General features: G+C 31.9%; 1 protein-coding gene across 2 annotated transcripts in view; it reads right to left on the bottom strand.

Moving 5' to 3' along the window:
- Positions 1-18,297, bottom strand: part of SLCO5A1 (solute carrier organic anion transporter family member 5A1) — a 395,082-nt gene that overhangs the window by 34,959 nt on the left and 341,826 nt on the right. For both annotated transcript variants that reach the window (XM_051970066.1, XM_051970067.1), the window contains one exon: positions 6,064-6,262. In XM_051970066.1, coding sequence (XP_051826026.1) covers positions 6,064-6,262 — 199 coding nt within the window. The remainder of the gene's footprint in view (positions 1-6,063; positions 6,263-18,297) is intronic.

Below are 18,297 nucleotides of genomic sequence, written 5' to 3'. Positions count from 1 at the left end.
TTCAAATTTGGCCTCTGAAATCAACTACATATGACCCAAGCAAGTCATTTAATGTCTCTTTGCCTCAGTTTCCTCTTTAAAATGGGAATAATAATAGCACCTTATTAGTGCTATAGAACTGCTATGAAAGGCAGGTTGTGTGGATCAAACAAATTTAAAATTGTAATATACCTAGCACAGTGCTTGGCACATAGTAAGTACTCTAAAAATCTTAAATATTATTAGCTATTATTAGTCAAATTAGTCAAAAATGAAAATTAGTCCCTGCCCTCAAAGAGATTACACCTTACTAGAAAACCATTTTTCAATAAATTTATTCTTAAAATCTGCACAAAAATGTAGAAATATAAAGCAAGACTTCAATTGATTAAGCTTTATTATCATCATAGTTTAGGGAATCACAGTTTTATTTTATTTTTATTCTAAAGAATTTAGTTCTTTGAAATTTATTAAAGTTTTATAGAAGATTGTTATAGAAATATGTAACATTTTCATGGGGGAGGAGAGGTTGAATCAAAATTGGAAGAAATCTAACTTAAAGGTATCCATATCCCTGAAATATTATAATAATAGTACATCATAATTTATATAATACTTTAAGATTTGTAAAACAGTTTATAGACATATCTCATTTTTAGCTCCTAACAAGCCTGGGAGAGAAGTGATATAACTTTTACAAAATCCATCATACCCAAATGAGGAACATGAGTTAGATCATGACTTGTCCAGGGTCAAATAACTGGCATCTCCGTTTGTTGTTTTCTCTCATTTTTCAGTCCTGTGTGACTCTTTTAACCCATTTGGGTTTTCTTTGCAAAGATATTGAGTAGCTTGCCTTTCCCTTCTCCAACTCATTTTACAGATGAGGAGAATGAGGCAAACATGATTAAGAGACTTGCCCAGGATCACACAGCCAATAAGTATTTAAAGCCAGATCTGAACTCAGGAAGATGAATCTCTTTTACTCCAGGTCTAACATCTTATCTACTGTGCCACCTTAATTGCTCCTACTATGCCACCTAATGGCCTGTAAACATGGGCATGTTATTGGGAGCAGGAGATAATGTTTTTGGTTAGGATTCTTGAGGCACATACAAAATTAAGTTAAATAAAATTTAAAATAATTCAAATAACAGAACAAAATACACAGCAAGCAGAAATATTTCAATTAAATGTGCTGGTTGATTGTTCTTTTCGAGAAAACTGTTAACATTCCATTTATTTCTAGCCTAAATCACAACATATATGTCAGGTTTCTGTTTGTAATACAATGTTCAAGAATGCCGGAAAGCAAACCACTTATTTCAGTAGAGATGATATCTTTGTTTATCATTTTCAAACTTAACATCTGAAAGGGCAAAGGAGAAAAGGGATGAAAAGGGATGAAATTTTTTTTTGAGAAAGGCATTAATCTAACAAAGAGATGTCAATCTCTAAATTGTTTAAATAGAAAATAACCGTTTTCATCAAGTGGAAGCAAAGCTTATATCAAAGCAGTATTTGTTTCTGTGTCTCCTTGTATGTGTGTTTTCAGTGTAAAAGTATAGCTGCAGAGTACAACATTGGTGGCAGATACCTAAAGCTATCCTTCCTGCTTCATCTTACATCACAGATGGAGATAGAGCTGAATGTTTGGAGACATTTCCAAATTAAAGATGTCAATGGTTAGAATCAAAATAGACTTTTGAAGAAGATAGTATAAAAAGAGAAAGTAAACAGAAGAAAATGAGATGGAGAGAAATAAACAATCAATAATCATAACAATGAATGTGAATGGAATGAGCTCACCCATAAAACAGAAGTGGATAGCAGAATGGATTAGAAACCAAAATTCAATAATATGTCCTTTATAAGAGACTTGAAAAAGATATACACGAGTTCAGCTAAAGGGCTGGAGCAGATCTAATATGCTTCAACAGAAATAATAAAGGCATGGGTAGCTCTCTGTATCTCAGACAAAATCAGAGCAAAAATAGAGCCAATTGAAAGAAACTTGATTATGTGAAAAATCAAGTTTCTTTCAATTGGGTCTATTTTATTTTCTTTCAGTGAAGCAATAACAAAAATTTTATGCTAAATTTCTCTGATGAAAGCTCAGATACATACTGAGTAAAGAACTGAGTCAAATTTATAAAAATAAGAGCTCTTCCCTAATTGAAAAAATGATTAAAGGATGTGAATAGATTGTTTTCAGAAGATAAAATCATAGGTTTCTACAGTCAAATGAAAAAATGCTATAAATAACTATTGATTAGAAAAATACACATTTAAACTACTCTGAGGTACTACTTTACACCTATCACCAATACTGGAAGAGATGTAGGGAAATAGGTATACTAATGAAGTGTTGAAGTAGTGAACTGGTCCAACCATTCTGAAGAACAATTTGGAACTACGTCCAAAAATGTCCAGTTGAATGTATGACAGCACAATTTCTGTCAAGCTTGAAATGAAGATTCATTCTAAAAATAATAATAAATTTTCATTTTAAATAAATAAATAAAAACTCATTTTTAAAAAAAACACCCGAGATAAGCCACTATTATTGCTTCTGTAAGTAAAGTCTCTTCTACAAAACACTAATCAAAGAAAACATAACACAAAAATATTTATAGCAGCATTTTTGTGGTTGCAAAGAATTGGAAATCAAGGGGATGTTCATCAATTGGAAAATAATGAACAAGTCATAGTGTTCGATTTTATGGTGTTAATACTGTGCTATGAGATATATCTGATCAAGGAGGTGGTTTCAAAAAAGCATGACAAGAACTATATGAACTGATATAAAGAGAACTGAGAAGAACAGAAAGATCATTATGCATCGTAACAGCAATGTTGTAATGATGATCAACTGTGAAAGATTCAGCTTCTCTGATCAATACAATAATTGAAAACAATTCTAAAAAACTCAAGAGAAAAAAATACTATTCACCTGCAAAAAGAGAACTTGTGAATTTGGGGTTTATATCAAGTACAATTTTTTAATATGAGTAATATGTGAATAAGTTTTACATGACTTCACATACATAACTGACATATTGTTTATCTTCTCAGCTGGTAAGGAAGGAGTGGCAGAAGGGAAAGAATTTAAAATTCAAAATTTTTAAAGAAAAAGTTCAAAATAAGTATTTTTTCCAGAAGTAAATATGACTATTTATACAAGATTTCTTAAAATTCTAAGTTAGTTGGATATTCAATGAACTATCAGATTTTCAAGGTTTTGTTGCAAATCAAACCTGAACTCAAAAAAAAATTGGTATTTAAAAGACAACAGCAAGGACTAATTTTAAGGAACTCAATAAGGACAAATTGTTTATGTTTTATACATGAAAATATAAACTACATGTCTAAGATTGTCATTAGTAATTGGGTATTCCAAAAGAAAGATTGGGGTAGAGCTGAATATCATGTGATTTTAAAAATCAAAATCATATAGGAAAAGGTAAAAATAGTAATACATAACACCTTCCAAAATCTATAAAGAAATAAGAGGGGGGAGAATAGAATAAGGTTGTGTGTAGAAAGGTGTTTAAATTAACAGGGAGGGATAAAGTATGTAGAATGATGGAAAAGGGATAAAGAGTAAGGAAAAGCATAGGAGAAGAGGATAAGGGAGGGATTTTGGGATGGGGGCAAGTTAGCGAGTAGAAGTACAAGAGTTAACACGGATAGAAAACAAAAGATATAACATGTATGTATGTGTGTACATGTATACATATATAAATATATAAAAACATACATATATTTGTGCTTAACTGTAGCCTACTTGGGGGAGGAGGAGCAGGGAAGACAGGGAAAAAGAATGAAGTAAAAAATTGCAAAGCAAAGAATAAAAGAAAACTATATCAAAGAAGCAAAAAAAAAAAAAAAAGACAATTCTGAATACGTGTTTTATTATTATATATACATTCTTGAAATGGAAATTTGTTACATAGTTTGAATCCTCTCATGTTCTGCTGTCAACATAACAATCTTTTTTTTTTTGCTATTTTTTCTATTTGCTATGTTTTAAATTTAAAAAAAAGTTAAGAGCCTAAGTTAGTTTAGCCCAAAAGATCATATATATTTATGAATATCTCATGAATATTAGCCATTGATGTCTATACTATAGTCTATGAGCAACAGTTTATCTGACTGCCAATTACCTTAGATGATCTCACCATGTAGCAACACAGAAATGTTCTTTACTTGTATTCCTGATAATTTGCTTTGATTTTGTTTCTTTTTTTTTTTTTTCTAACCTAAATGACTTGGCAATACATACATGAAATTCAATTTACATCTAGAAGAAAATCAAAGCCGTATTTAAAGTCAGAAAGTAGGCATCTCATCAGTGGCTCATCATTTAGGGCTTTGTTTTCCTCAGATGTTTTGCCAACACAACCAAATGAGTAAACTGTTCAAATGAGAGTAGCTTGAGTTGTCCCATTCCTGAGTTTTAGAAAATTATTTCTCTGAGGAATCCACATAAAGTAGAAGATTTTTATCTCATATCTGACAAGTTTTAGACAGTCTTTAGAATGTACAGTGCTTCAGTTTGACTTAAAATATAAGTATATTCAGAATAACCAATTTTCTGGTTTTAGAAAGTATATATTATTTTCTTTCAAGAAAATCTCTTTAGAAAGCATTTTATTGTACATTCTATATAAGTAAGCCCTAATCTAATAGGATCACAATTTGAAAGCTCGAAAGAACCTGAAAAGCTGTTTCCTACAACCTTCCCCTTTTGTAGGTAAGAAAATGAAGGGTCAGAGAAATTAATGGAATTGTCTTTCATTAGAATGTTAGCTCTTTGAAGGAAGGGATGGTCTGTTGCTTCTTTTTGTATCCCTGGTACTTAGCATAGTGTCTCAAACAGAGTAAGTTCTCTCAATAATTATTTCTTGACTGATTGTCCTTAATTACACGGTTAGTAAATCTCAGAGGTAGAATTTTAATCAAAGTCTTCCCAACATCAAGTCCAAATTCTATCTACTATACCAAGTTATCTTAGTTATATGTTTTATTCAAGGAAAAGTGATAATCCTGTTATGTCACCTTTTTTCATGATATCCTTCATCAAAAAAAAAAAAAACATGATTAAGATTATCTTTGTCCATGGTTCAATACTACAGTAGTAAAGAACAACTCAGACATGATTTCTGTTTGCAAAATATTTTTTAAATTTCCCTTCAAGTAATATTTGAAGCAAAATAATATTTAACAATATAACACACAAATAATTTAATCATTGTAATTTACCATCATTCTAAATTGCCTCAATGAAATATAAACTTTTACAACTTCAATCTCAAATGAAATCTATTGCAACATGGATCTCTACTGTGAAATAAAAACAATCAAAAACTAAGTATTTTATTCATAAACTGAAACTTTGTATTTAAAAAGAAACACTGAAATGCTGTGTAATGAATGGACACTGAAACATATCTGATGTGTGTAAATGATGGAATGTTTTGCATTTTTATGAGCTCCAAAAAGAAACATTTCTATTTATACAGAAAGGGCTAGACTTAGTCTGGAAAACTTTTAATCAAGACTTGTTTCTACCATTTACTCTCTAAATGACTTCAATCAATCTGGTTACTCAACCTGAGTCTCAGTTTTCTAATTTGAAGAGGATTACTATTGTTTGTCCTTACTTTTCATTTTCAAAGAGGAGCAATACCATCATGGGGTAATGTCTGTATGAATTGGATTTGGAGAAAATAGTCATATTTTTACTATCTATCTCAAGGGATAGTTATTGTTAAGGAAAAAGCTTTGTAAGTTGTAAAGTGCTATATAAATGAAGGTTGCTAATAATTTTATTTATTCACCATCAGCAGAAATCATCTAGATAAAAATTACTGTAGAAAGCACTTGGAAGGGATAAAAATTAGAAAGCATGGTCTCTGCCTTAGAAAGAAACTGCATTCTAGGCAGAGAGATAAAATATTAGCCTGAGAACATTTAGAAAGGCACATAGCATTAGATTCTACAACAGAGCTGAATACTTAAGTATTTAGAGGGTGTTCCATAATTGTAATATTTATTATTCAGTCATTCAGAGATACTTACCCTGTTGTATATGGAATATTTATGCCACCCAGGTTAATACTTTCACATCCAACAATGAAGAGTGTTGAAAAACACAGTAAGGACACACCACTGCAGATCATTGCTAGCTTTGCTGATTCTCTGGCACCAAGTTTCAACTTTTTTATAATATAACCTCCTAACACAATACCAACACCAGCGCTGGGTACAATAATCACACCTAGGGAAAAGAAAGAAAACAGAAGATTAAGTTGAAATGAATGAATACTAACAGCCTTTTTCAACTCATTCTATTTTTACGAATTTTTGGCACTGTGGCAAATATCAAAAGAATAATCATAATCAACAAATTCATTAGGATATAATAGAATCTTGGATTCATTTAATCAACAAACACCAAGTGCCTGTTGTGTGCGCTGTATTAGATTGGGGGGGAGGGGAATAGATAGGATATTTTGCTTCCCTTAGAAACCTGAATCTTCATGCTTTAATAAGAGAGTCCAGTTAAATTAATATCATTCATCACTGAGCCCAGAGGGAGGCATTTCGGATGGGTCATATGGGAGTTTTCTGCCTCTCCTTGAAAGTATACTGTATTTCAAGGATGAACCTGAAGATAAACCTGCAATAAAAATTTTTTTATTTAAATGCCAAGAGCCCAGGAATAGTAACAAGTAACCAATACAAACAAACAAAAATCTTTCTGATAGAAGAACACTGGCAGGAATACTAAATATAGATGGATAGATAGATAGATAGATAGATAGATAGATAGATAGATAGATAGATTGATAGATATAGATATAGAGCTTTCATATTGATGAGGAAGCAGAAATAATAAGAACAAAGTAATCCCAAGTTTTCTTTAGCTACAGATCAGCTTTCAGTAAATAATAGACAAAATCAAAGGCAAAATTCATTAGAAAATTCCTTATGATCCTGTTTATATTTCTTTTATAAAACTAGTAATTCATTTGCTTGAATTAAAGTAAGCCCGTCTTCATAACTGTTATTAGCATATGTGCAAATAGCATTATTTAACTGACCAAAACTATGGAGCCAAAGATGTTCTTGGTCAGAAGCATCCTCTCCCAGTACCACCCACAATCTTACCCATACATCTCAAAATAGGATCTGTAGCTATCAATCATTTCTCCTTAAACCTTAAACCAGTGAGCTAACTCTCTGAGGGCTTTGTCTTTTACCTCAAAAAGAAGGATTAGAAACTTTATTTTAACCCTGGATTCATTGATCTAATGAGCATTTATCAAATGCATACTGTGTTGCAAAAGTTTAAGAGCCAGTTCCTTTCCCCAAGATGCCTGATCTCCTTTCTAGAACTCTTAAGCATTACCTATAATTATTGAAAATCCAAAGAATATTACATTCTATTACTCTTTTTTAAATTAAAATTTTAAAAAGTACTCTGGAATGTGATAAAGGGAAGCAATTAAATTTTTAGTAGGAGTGATATTGTGAGACATAGAGCTTGTAAGTGCTTAGAGATCTTTGGGATGAAAATGTTTCAAAAGTTGTAGGATGTGGTATCAGTAGCCTCTCACACAAAATCTGCAATTCTTTCATATCATGATAGTGTGGTGTTTTTTTTTCAAACTAAGAGTAATGTTCTCATTAGTTCTGGTCAATCAGGTTATCTTTCTTGGCATTCATTATCTCCTCTTGTATGTACTAAATCTAAAATTCCCCTGTCCTTATTTGAAAATGAACATGTTCCATGAAAAAAGACCACAGATGTATAAAAAGTATCATTTGGAGTCATTATGCTCTCCAGTTCCAATCCTATTCATTCCTCTCTCTTCAAAGAAAAGTCTACTGGGGGAAAAAAAGATTATAATGATAATGTGTACCTGGAATAAAATTGGGATATAATGGGCACTAACCCAGTGCTCTCCAACTGTGATCACCACAAGATTTGCCTAAAGGCTCTCCCTTTCTTCCTTTTATGTCTGTCCCCCCTACCCTGAAGATACATTTATGGTCTCAAAGATAAAAGTCAATTATGAGTGAAAAAACAAATGGGGAAAAATGTGTTTTTTAATAACCTTAAAATAAGCCCCCCCAAATTTAAAACATTTGTAATATTTATTCTAAGGCTATGTTAATGATAATATTTACATGTGTAATAATGATGATGGTGGTTGACAATTATTTAGTTCTCTTAATATTTGCAAAGTAATATGTGTGTGAGTGTGTGTGTTTGTGTGTGTGAGAGAGAGAGAGATTCTTATTTTACAAAGAAAATAGGTTCATTAATGATTTGTCAGTCAACTTTAAGAGTACAGCAGCATGGAATAGAGGGAAAGAATAAAATGATTTTTTGTGGCTATTAGTTACCAAGCATTTATTAAGTGCCTGCTGTGTGTCATTTACTGCTTTGAGCTTTAGGAATAAGAAGAAAGGCAAATAAAGCTCCCTCTTATGTTGGGAGCTCACAATTTAATAGGGAAGAAAATGAGCAAAAAAATCATATCCAAATAAGACCACTTTGAGGAATTCAGAGAGCTGAGATAAATATGTGCAGCAAATTATGCAAAACCATAAGGGCAAGTAATACAACGATTATAGTAATGTAAATTAAAAGAACTTTAAAAGGAAGGCAAACTCTGATGAATAGTAATGACCAATTTGGACCCACAAGAAAAGATAATGTAACATATCTCTCTCTTCTCAGCAGAGCATGGAAAAATGTTGCCTACAATAACAGACACAGTTAATATAGTGGTTGTTTTTGCTAAAATATTTTTTTATCCTCCTTCCAAGAGAGTAGATATTCAAGCAATAGGGGTTGTCTGATGTTTAAAAAAAAAAAAAAAAGACAGGAACAAAATTTTTTTTTTAAAAAAAAAGTGATTATTTTTTGTTTTTTTGTTTTTCTTTCTCATGGTTTTTCCCTTTTGTTCTGAATCCTCTTTCACAAGATTAATCTGGAAATATGTTTAATATGATTGTCATGTGTAACTTCAATCAGATTGCTTGCAATATTAGGAAAGGGGATAGAAAGAAAGGAAGAGAAAAAAAATGGAGCTCAAAATCTAACAAAGATGAATGTTGCAAACTATTTTTATATGTAAAGGAGGAATAAAATGTGATTAAGGAAAAAAAATTAAAAGAGTGAAAGATTTTAAATTAGATAATACTGAGTTCAAGTCCTATCTCCAACACATATCATGTATGTGACTATGGGAGAGTTACTTGAATTCTCTAAGCCTTAGTTTTCTTCATCTGTAAAATGAGGTGATAATATTTGAACCACATTGCCTAGATAGAGGTGACGTGAGGAAATACAGTAAATGTGAGCTAATAGCACATATGTTAATACTCAAATAGGTCTTCAATGTTTCCAAGTAAAAATTAGGGTCACTAAAGGCATACTGCAGTTTTCTAAAGGGAAACCAGTTCATTTTTTCCCCTCCTGTTTAAATCTGGCCTCAGATAATTATTAGAATGAAATCTTGTCCATTGAGTAACATTGATGATCTGGTCTATTGTAGAATATAGCTTGAGAAAGCTTGCCTATTTTTTGCTGGATTTCTTTTTTTCTATTGTTTTCTTCTTTTCATCTTAATAGAGATGGCTCTTTTAGAGAGGGAAATGAGAGAGGACTGGCGAGACTTACATGAACTGATGCTAAGTGAGATGAGCAGAACCAGGAGATCATTATACACTTCGACAACGATATTGTATGAGGACATATTTTGATGGAAGGGGATTTCTTTGACAAAGAGACCTGAGTTTCAATTGATAAATGATGGACAAAAGCAGCTACACCCAAAGAAAGAACACTGGGAAACGAATGTGAACTATCTGCATTTGTGTTTCTTCCCGGGTTATTTATACCTTCTGAATCCAATTCTCCCTATGCAACAAGAGAACTGTTCGGTTCTGCAAACATATATTGTATCTAGGATATACTGCAACATATCCAACATATAAAGGACTGCTTGCCATCTAGGGGAGGGGGTGGAGGGAGGAAGGGAAAAAAAATTGGAACAGAAACGAGTGTCAATATAAAGTAATTATTAAATAAAAATTAAAAAAATAAAAATAAAAATAAAAAAAAAAAAGAAAAAGAAAAAGAAAAAAAAGAAAATTGTAGATAATTTTTGTAGAGGATTGGAACTCTGGAGAAGTATACTTGAAACAAGAGGTTAACTCAATGGAATTGATAAGATGATGGCTCTCCAATTCACATATATACTTAGTTCTTAGTATGGTGATGCAATAGTGCTATAATGATGTAATTGTACTAAGGTATATAAGGGCTGAGAAGGACTGGAAATGATTCATTCCATCTTTGACCAGCCTTGTGGTGGCTGTCCTGCTTGCATCACTTTTCCACAAGACTAAGGACTCGGGCTGATCTGAGGAACTTCAGAAAGCTATCTCTAACATTACAAATTTTGAAAAAAATCAGTAATTCTTTTCATTTAAAAAAGCATTGCTGATCCTTTCCATTTTTCTTCTGTTTGCTATTCTTCCACTTTTATCCTTAAATATTCTAGGCCTCTGCTTAAATTTTTCACCAAGCTTTCTCTAAATTGGTTTTGCCCTTCACAACTTCTATTGCCTTTAGGAGAAACACAAAATTCTCTGTTTGGCATTCAAAGCCCTTTATAAGTTAGCCCCCTCCTACTTTTCCAGCCTTCTTACATCTTATTCCCCAATATCTACTCTTCAATCTGATTGTCACTGGTCTCCTAAACCTTCCACCAATGAAACATTCTATTTCTTTGCTCTAGTCATTTTCTCTGACTTTCTACTTGTCTGGAATGTTCTCCCTCTTCAAATCTATCTACTGATTCCCTTGGCCACTTTTAAGTACCAAATAAAATCCCATACCCAAAAGAAGGCTTTCCAAACTCCTAATTCCAGTGCTTTCTCTCATTAAATTATTCCCTATTTATCCTGTGTTATAGCTTGCCCCATAAATATTTGTTTTCATGTTGTCTCCCCATTAAATTATAAGCTCCTTAAGGGAAGGCACTGTATTTTGTCTCTTAGTCCTCAGAGTTTAGCAAAGTGCCTGGCACATAGTAGGCCCGTAATAAATGTTTACTGAATTGAAGTGCAAAACTCTAGATAAATCACTTCATCTTTGTTCACCTCAATTTCCTCAACTGTAAAATGGGAACAATAATAATACCTACTTTACAGAGTTGTTACTAGGACTAAATGAGATAATATTTGAATAAAGAGCACTTAGCAAAGTGCCTGGCATATAGTAGGAACTAAATACATACTTGTTCCTTTCCCTCCTTCCTCTTTACTTTTCTAATTGATCTATGTCAGTTAAATTTATGTCAGATAAAAGGAATTATAGTATACATCTAAATCTCTTCTGTTCATAAACCATTTTTCATTCTAAGTAAGTTTTAATAAGTCAGTATGGAATTTTGATTACACAGTTTAACTTTTTCTTAGTTTTGTTTTTCTATTGTTGTGAAGTCATTTCAGGCACATCTAACTCGGGTTTTCTTGGCAAAAGATATTAGAGTGGTTTGCCATTTCCTATTCCAGTTCATTTTATAGATGAGCAACTAAAGCAATCAAGGTTAAGTGACTTGCCCAGAAATATACAACTAGTAAGGATCTAAGGCCAGAATTAAACTCAGGAAGATAAGTCTTCCTGATTCCAGGTCCAACAACCTATTCACAATACCACTTTCATGCGGAATTTGATCTTTTCACTAATAAGTCAATGGTCTAATTATGTATAGTCCACTAATTTAGGAATGACCCTCACATCAGTAACATCATTTCCATTTCAAAAAATGCAAACAGTTCCATTTTTTGTGATGTTACTCACTGCTCAATATTATCAAATGCCTTTTAATTCTTTTCTTGAAAAAATATTCATAACACCAACAGCCATTACATAGTAGATATGTGGTCAAAAGATATAAACAAATTCCAAACTATAACTGACCACATAAAAATATACTCAAATATGCTACCACTAGAAATAAAAATTAAAACAATCCCAAGATTTTTACCTCATACCACAAAAACTAGAAAAAAGAAAAGATGGGATCAATCAATGCTGGCATAACAATGAAGAATTCTAGCTATTCTGTATGTCTCCTTGGGATCAATAAAGAAAAATTATTAAAATGCCCCTACTCTCTGACCAAGTTTACTACTGGATATGTATTCCAAAAAAGTCAAAAATAAATGTTGAAGGTGATAGTTTCAAAAAGAAAAAGAAATGGGAAATATTTGTATGAAAGGAAACAAGTTTTAAAAAAGCATAACTTGGAGAACAAATAATACAACAATATTGTAAAGATAATCAACCTTGAAAGAGAAATTCTGACCAACACAATGAACAACCAAAATTGCCAAAGGACTCATAATAATACCTGCTATTCCCAGGTACAGCAATGTTCATCTTTTATTCCTTATTATTGCTCTTTATTTTCCAGCAAATTTCTCCCTGTCCTTACCTATTTATTTCCAGCTTTGCATGAAGTCACTTAGTAACAAAGTCTTTGTGCATTTAAAAGATCTTACTCTCCTCTTGATAGAACTTTTCTATCTCTTCACCATTTGAATCAACTATTGGTACATAAGCTGCAATTGTTTTTGCAATGGACTTTTTGAAAAAAAAAAATCACGATTTCTCAAAAATGAGATAAGCAAATGCCACAGGGAATTACGTTTCTTTTTGTTGAGGATACAGAACAAAACCAATTATCAATTTCTTTATTTGACTCTCTAAAAAGAATCCATGAGCTATTCCTCATCAAAATATAACTTCCTTCTTCTGATTTTGTTTAAATCAAAAATTGTCTGATGCAATTCAATTTCTCTAATAATATGTGTATTCATTGATCATTGGACAAGGGATCTCCCAGTTAGCATGCCAAGAATTAAGTTAAGGTTACAAATGGTAAAAAACAAAAACAAAAACAAAAAAACAACCAACCAGTGATTCTTAATACCTTCTACTCCCTTTTCCAAAACTACTACTAACATTATTCAAAAGCAAAAGGAAGGAGCATTTAGATAGTGCAGTAGAGAGACAGCACTAGCCCTGGAGTCAGGAGGACATGAGTTCAAATCCAGTCCCAGACAACTAACTCTTATTAGCTGTGTGACTCTAGGCAAGTCACCTAATCCCAATTAATGGCAAAAAAAAAAAAAAAAAAGAAGAAGCAAAAGAAAGCCTCCCAAGCCAAGGAATAATTTTGTCTTTTCCTTTCTTTCATGGGTTGCCACAGCCAAAGCATTCATCATCAAGTATCTTCACTGTATGGATCTTTAAAAAAAGAAGATTCCATAAGTAAGGTAATATTCAAAACTTTTCTATCACAGTGGATCTAACAGAGGTTGGATTCCACTGGTATAGTCTTCAAAAACTTAGTGTTATCTCTATGATACAATAAAGCATTGGAATACAACTTTATAAATGTTATATAAGGAAATAAAACTCAAGAAAAATACTACAAAGTACACTGGATCTAGAATTAAAAGCTCTGCATATACTAAGCCTGGTTTTTATTATATCACTGGAAAATCACTTAACACTTCTATATAATGGAAATAATACTTCCTAGCAAACATTCAATAAATATTTATTGATTGACTTCAATGATTTGCCTACACTAATGTGGCTAATAAGTATCAAAGCTAGGACTTGAATTTAGTTCTTTTAACTCTAAATCTGGTGCTTGTTCAAGACACATAGAATGAAGTCTTTTATGGGAATACGTTCAAGAGACAAAACTAGTCTACTTTATTCTTAGAATGTTTTGTATAAAAGAGCCTTTTACAGTACAACAAATTTTTTATGTTTCTTTTGATTAATATAATGACATTCCCTTCCCAAGGTCAGTAAGAGATCAAAAAGGATTCTAATATAAACCATTAAGAAATATTTTGGATGCCTCTAAATCAATTCATTGAGATACAGATTTAAGAATCACATGCAATAACTTGATATATATTTAATTCATATTAGGCCCAATTAATTCAATTTTCTTCAAGTAGTAACCTATAAGGTTCTCCTCTGCTATCAGTAAGAAAAAGTAGGGAGACAGAACAGCCTGAGAGAAACCTGAGACTTTTATTCTTAGGGAATGATATACCCTATTTAAAGTCTGCTGGAATTACAATGCAAAAAAAAAAAAAAAAAAAAACGTAGATTCAACGAAAATGTTTTTCACTCCAGGATCCTACAAAAATGCAACTAACAAAAAGCCCTGGGGTACTTTCAGCAAATGCTGAATGTGAATCAAAAAAAAAAAAAAAAAATCAAACCAAATTAATATTTTATCATTTATGGCTTATAAACCTAAAAGGTTTTTCTGCAGTGAAGCAATAAAACCAGAGGACAGTGCTGATTTTAAATGATAAAATGCAAAATCAGTATTTACTTCCAATTATCCCAAGCTCCAAGAAACCAAAGGTGAAACAGAAAAAAAAAAATAAATAAGTCTCCTTGCCTCTCCCTCCTTCCCTTATACACCTAAGGCCTCTTTTACAAGCAATTTCAAAAGAAAAGGTTAGCTCATTATTACAGCATTAATTTTTCATTGAGCAAAATCAAGAACTGAAGCTACAGCTGATAATCAAGCAATTGTCCTCAGTTCTAGTTCACACAGCTGGGTGTGGCCTACAGGAACTATTCTGTCAGTGCCAAATGTACAGCTGGACTCAGGGCCCCATGGCAAGATCAGCTTTCAGTCAGCACTTTTTCAATTCTAACCTTTCTGTTGTTGTCCAAATGCTGCAGCACTCAGAGATTTCCCATGGAGACAGATGATGATCTTAACATTCACTAATAGCCTAGTTACAGAAACCTAGGCGAGCTACACTTCCACAGGGAGTAGAGCAAGGACATTAAAAGTAAAATCAATTCTGTGTGAGAAAAATACTTACATACCTCATACCTAAGCTGCTCCCTGGCTGAAGATTAAACTATTTAGTAAACTGTATTAACTCCTACAGGCCACTAGAGTGTACTGAAACAGTAACTAATAAATTAATTCATTAATGTGCTAATTGAGTTTATTAACAATCTACCTAGGGTTGAGCCAGAAGTTCAACTTGGTATCTTCGTAGGAAAGAGAAAGGAAATCAGGAGTGTAACTGAAATAGAACAAAAATGTATGATTTTCCTTTTCTACTACACTTGAATATTTAGCACAATATAATCATGGTCGTCAAGCTGATAGGGAAACTGAGACTTATAATAGCAACTAGCATTTATATAATAGCACTCTAGTATTTACAATTACCAAAAAAATCCCAAATGGAGTTAGGTCTGAAACAAATGGACAATGCTGTGCTAAACAAAGTGCTAAGTGGCTTATAAACAGTTTTGATTTTCACAACATCCAAGGTAGAGGCTATTGCTACCCCCACTTTACAGATGAGGAAACTGAGACAAGAGATTAATGGTTTGCTCAAAGTTAACAGTCAATAATCTCTTAGGCCATCTAAGAAAGCATTTCCTCAAAGAAAGGCCTCACACCTATAGATAAAACTAGTTTAAAAAACAAACCCAAACAGGGGCTGAAAATCCTAGGACCCAACTTGATAACTTTGAATTCACTTGGGTTAAAAGCATGGATACTTGAGCTAACATCATAGCCAGAGATACTTCCAGGGAGAAAGACTCTAGGGACACATAAAAGGAATTGAAATCGGAGAGTAGGCGGCAGCTAACAAACAATAAAGTCTCCTATTTTCATTCATATTTTTTCATTGAAAAACTATTTCTAAAAATTGTTAGATACTTGATGATGTAATTTTTCCTGTTTTGTTTTAAAATACTCTATTTTTTCTACCATTTTAACAGTTCAACAAAATAGAATAAAAACAGAAATATGCATAGAACAGAAATAGAAACAGAATAATAGAATATTATGTTCTAAAATAGAATACTGCATTCATATCATTAAGATGGGGAAAAGTTAAAATTATAAAACCTCCTGAGTAAGAGATCTAAATGAGAAAAATCCAAGAAGAAACAATGATCGACAGAGATGTTACAAGAGGAAGAAAATATTAAGAGTCCAGAAAGCCAACCTAAGATGAGAAATATCTCCAGAGCTAACTAGGGCATGATGCTACCAAAGATTTCAGAACACTTTTCTAATCTCATTAATTTGTTTTAATGGGCAAAATCTATTTCCTCGATTTAATAAATAGAGAAACTTGGAAGCAAAGTGATATATGTGTATATTTTTGCTCTACAAAAAATTTTTTTCTCTCTCCATCTGTCCTCAGTCCCTCTCCAAAACAGTAAACAATCTGATATAGGTTATACAACTACAATATTAAAAAAATATTTCCACGTTATTTATGTCAAGAAAAAAGAATTAGAATAAAAGGGGGAAAATCATAAGAAAAAAAATTTAAGTGAAAATAGTAAGCTTCAATCTGCATTCAGAGTCCATAGTTCTTTTTCTGCATGTGGATAGCAATTTCCATCATAGATTGTTATATTATAGTATATCATCATCTTAGATCATTATGTTTTAAGAAGAACTAAGTCTATCATAATTGGTCAGTGCACATGTTGTTACTGTGTACAATGTTCTGCTGGTTCTGCTCATTTCACTCAGCATTATTTCATGTATTTCCAGGTTTTTCATTTCTTATAGCACAATAATATTCTGTTATATTATTATTCAGATATTTCCCAATTAATAATCATGTCCCCAGTTTCCAATTTCTTACCACCACAAGGAGTTTTCATAATTTTTTTTTAATGTGGGTCCTTTTCTATTTTTTAATGATCGCTTTGGGATACAAACATAATAGTGGCATTGCTGGATCAAAGGAAATGCAAAGTTTTACTGTCCTTTGAGCAAAATTCCAAATTGCTCTTCAGAATGGCTAGATTAGTTCACAACTCCACCAATAATGCACCAGTGTTTTAATTTTCCCACATCCTCTCCAACATTTATCATTTTCTTTTTCTATTTTATTAGTTAATTTGATGTGAGATGATACCTCAGAGTTATTTTAATTTATATTTCTCTAATCAATGATGATTTAGAGTATTTTTATATGACTATAGTATTAATTTCTTCATCTGAAAACTGCCTCTTCATATCTTTTGACCGCTTATCAATTGTGGAATGATTTGCATTCTTATACATTTGACTCAGTTCGCTATTTAATTTAGAAATGGGACCTTTATCAGAAAGACTAGAAGTAAAAGTTGTTCCCCAGCTTTCTGCTTTCATTCTAAACTTGGTTGCATTGACTTTGTGCAAAAACACTTTAATTTATCAAAAGTAACTATTTTGCATTTCATACTGTTCTCTATCTCTTATTTGATTTTAAATTTTTCCCTTCTCCATAAAAGAGGTAAATATTTCTTGCCCTACTAATTTGCTTATGGTGTCACCCTTTACATCTAAATCATGTATCCATTTCAACTTTATCTTGATGTAAGATGTAAAATGTTGGTCTGATTTTCTACTGATCAACCCTTCTATTTCTTAGTCAGCACCAAATATTTATGATGATTGCTGTTTTAAAATAGAGTTTTAGATGTGATATGGCTAGGCTACCTTCCTTTGCAGTTTTTTCTGTTACTTTCCTTGACACTCTTGACTTTTTGTTCTTCTAGATAATTTTGTTGTTATTTTTCCTAGTTTTATAAAATATTTTTGGTAGTTTGATTAATATAACATTAAATATGTAAATTAATTTTGGTAGGATTATAATTTTTATTTTATTAGCTCACCCCACCTATGAGCAACTGATATTTTTCCAATTATTTAGATCTGACTTTATTTGTGTGAGAAATGTTTTGTAATTAATTGTGTTCATTTAGTTCCTCCATTTGTCTTGGCAGGTAGATTCCCAAATACTTTACATTGTCTACAATTATTTTAGATGGATTTTCTCTATCTCTTGCGGCTGAGTTTTGTTTGTAATGTATAGAAATACCTATGATTTATGTGGGCTTATTTTATATTTTACAACTTTGCTAAAGTTGTTAATTATTTCAAGTAGTTTTTAGTTGATTCTCTAAGATTCTTTAAGTATACCACCATATCATCTGCAGAGAGTAAGAATTTTGTTTCCTCATTTCCTATTCTAATTTCTTCATTTCCATTTTTTTTTCTTATTGCTAAAGCTAACATTCCCTGTACAATATGTAATAACTGTTGACAATGGGCATTTTTGCTTCACCCCTGAACTTATTGGGAAGACTTCTAGTTTGTTTCCATTGCAGATAATATTTGCAGATGGTTTTAAATCAATACTAAT

This window comes from Antechinus flavipes, chromosome 1 (assembly GCF_016432865.1).
Source record: "Antechinus flavipes isolate AdamAnt ecotype Samford, QLD, Australia chromosome 1, AdamAnt_v2, whole genome shotgun sequence".
Lineage (NCBI taxonomy): Eukaryota > Metazoa > Chordata > Mammalia > Dasyuromorphia > Dasyuridae > Antechinus > Antechinus flavipes.
Note: the sequence above shows the minus strand (reverse complement) of the source record. Positions and strands in the feature narration are given on the sequence as shown.